This window comes from Orycteropus afer, unplaced genomic scaffold (genome assembly GCF_000298275.1).
Source record: "Orycteropus afer afer isolate SDZICR_OR568_19922 unplaced genomic scaffold, OryAfe1.0 scaffold00032, whole genome shotgun sequence".
NCBI classification, from domain to species: Eukaryota; Metazoa; Chordata; class Mammalia; order Tubulidentata; family Orycteropodidae; genus Orycteropus; species Orycteropus afer.
In genome coordinates, this window is record NW_006921619.1 from 6,031,243 (window position 1) to 6,034,066 (window position 2,824).

At 40.9% G+C, this 2,824-nt stretch overlaps 1 protein-coding gene across 1 annotated transcript in view; it reads right to left on the reverse strand.

Moving 5' to 3' along the window:
* Positions 1-2,824, reverse strand: part of ABCC5 (ATP binding cassette subfamily C member 5) — a 93,624-nt gene that overhangs the window by 38,417 nt on the left and 52,383 nt on the right. The window contains 1 exon segment of the mRNA XM_042780293.1: positions 584-686. Within this exon segment, the coding sequence (XP_042636227.1) occupies positions 584-686 (103 nt within the window).

Below are 2,824 nucleotides of genomic sequence, written 5' to 3' on the forward strand. Positions count from 1 at the left end.
CTGGTCTGATAGAGCCTGGTGGAACCACTGAGACTATGGTCCATAGCTGCCCTTCAGGTCTGGAATTGAATCCACACCTGTGGCTTCCAACCAAACAAAGACAGGTATATGTGTGGAACATTTACCTGAGGTAGATACACTCCTTGGAGAGAACAATCATGGGAGAAAGAAGGGCTGCGTATGCATAGGGAGACAGCTCAGGGGACAGGAGTGCATGGAGGGATGGACACTGGGAAGAGGTAACTATCGGGAAGAAGTGAGAGGGGAGCTGTTACATTGGGGTAAATTGTAGTCAATGTCATGAGACAAAGTGTATGTGAACTGCTGTATGGAAAGTGAATTTGTTCTATAAATTTTCACCCAAATCATACACAGACACACAAAATAAAGCCCTGCTCAGTTTAAGAAAACAGTAGGTGCCTCCTTGTCTCCCAATATGACGTAAGGATTCTGTTATTCCAGGAATATCAGGCCATGTACTCTAGAACACACAATACTATCGAACATCATGAATTACTTACTACACAGAATAATTTCTGATAAACTTTAACAACAAATCGAAAACCTCAAAAAAGGTCATTACCTTCCTCTGGCTTCACTGCTTTCTCCTTCTTTACCGATCCTGTTTTAGGACCCTTGTCTTGTGACTTCTTCTGTGAACCGCTAGTTTCTTTCTTTGAGTTAATCTAATATTAAAAAAAAAAAAAAAAAAGGAGGGGAGGTCATGAAAGTGCCTCCAGTCATGACAAGGTCACCTGGGCAAAGGTCCACAGGACAAATAGAGCACCATCAACAGATGCTGCTGCTATTATTGAAAAGATACACCTCCTGAAAGCACCACCTAGACTCATTTCTTTGACTTCCTCAACTCCTCAAATCTTTGAGATCTGAGTTCCTACCCACTATTGCACTGGGACTGCTCTCTCTGAAGTGGCTAAAGACCTTCTAAACTCTAAACACAGTGTAGTCTTTGTCCTGTTCTCATCTACTCCAACTTGTCCAAAGCTTAATAAAGGCTGGCTCATTGCCATCTTGCCCATCTCCGATCCCCTGTATCACTATACCACAGAGCTGATCCCACTGTCACCCCCAGGCTAATCCTAAACTTCTCAACTTGGTTTTGAGGGACTTAACCTAACTCTACAAGTTTCTCTCTGACTTTACTGTCACCCACGCCTTCTACTCTCCAGCCACCAACTTTTACACCATTACTTGCACCTCCCACTGCAACCTCCCACTTCTCAACTTGGCTCTATGCTGGGGGAAAGAATGGGATCCCCCAGACCCCCGCATCCCAATCTCAGTCACTGTTGTCCTCATTCCGATAGATTCACATCTTACATCTTCCATGAGATAACTCAAGCTGCCTAGAATAATGCTCACTCCTCTCTGTTCTTCCATGGCACTTTGTTGGTACCTCTATCACAGCACACAGCTATGTATGTGGCCTGGTGATACAGCTGCCTGTTAAGAGCATCAGTCTCTGCTAGAAGACTTAGAGCCCCTCAAGGGCAGAAATGATTCTCATTCACGGCTATAACCCACACAGGTCCAGCAGGGAGAACTGCCCATAACAGGGACTTACTACAACAGTCATCAAATTGAACTCGAGGCAACAGAAACTATTTAATGCTGTCCTTCCCAGGTTTCCTTTTACATCTTTATATGGGAAATTCCCTTAATACTGTTCACTACATTTAACTCTGTATCATAGTCTCATGTACCCATCTACTTTCCAAATAGACTCTCCTTGAACCCTGTAAGCTTTTTAAATTTACTGTTAAAAAATAATCGTAAGATAAAAATCTAGAGTCACATCTGGGACACATGATAGGACTCTAACATTTATATTATTTACTGTAGTATGTAAATAAACACACAGCTGAAAGGGAAAATTATTTTTTGGCGACATACTAGAGTAAGAAAATTACATATTATTTCATTTAATCTATGCAATAACTGTAAGAGGCAGGCACAGTGTCTGCTTTTTTGAAAGTTATCCACATTTATTAAGATATTGCTGTTTGTGTGTTTCAAGAAACCAGTCCCACTTTTTCAAAATTTATTTTTTTTGTTGAGAATATACACAGCAGTGCATAAGCCAATTCAACCATTTCTTTATGTACAATTCACTGACACTCTCACCTTCTTTACCAAATTGTTCCTCCCCCATGAACATAAACTCACTGCCCTCAAGGTTTCTTTCTCATATTTAAAGCTACTGTTGACAATTTTATTGAAACCAAATTGACAGGGAAATCAAAGTTTAGAAAAGTGACATACTGAAAGTAAGCTCCCTCCAGTACAACACACTGACTCTTAGTATTTTTTTGTTCCTTGGGTAGTTCATATTTCAATTACACTCCCTTCTCATTTCTCCCTCCCAAAGAGTTCCAAGGACCTTGGGAGTGCTAGGGAGAGATCTTAAAATCCATATATAGATCAGGGTGTCTTTGCAGAAGTTACTTGGAGTCTTTGGGTTCTATCAAGAGGCCTAAAATATATCAGTCACAGACAGGTAGTTGTACAGTGCCTGAAGTCCAACAGGATGACACCCAAAGACTGAAATAAGTCTCAGAAAAGGTACCGGTATCTTTCTGCTTTCATCCTTTTCAGATTTCAAAATGACTGGTAGCCAAGAAAATGGCTTTTAGCCCAGTCTGAGTGTGCTCCTAGGACATGAGGAGCTAAATGAGGAAAGGGTGGCAAGAAGGAAAAACTGCCTCTCTCCACCACTCACTATGGCCATGTGTTCTTTTTGTTTGGAAAGAAAGAGTCAAACACAAACATTACTTAAATCTTACCTCACCAAAAAAAAAAAAAA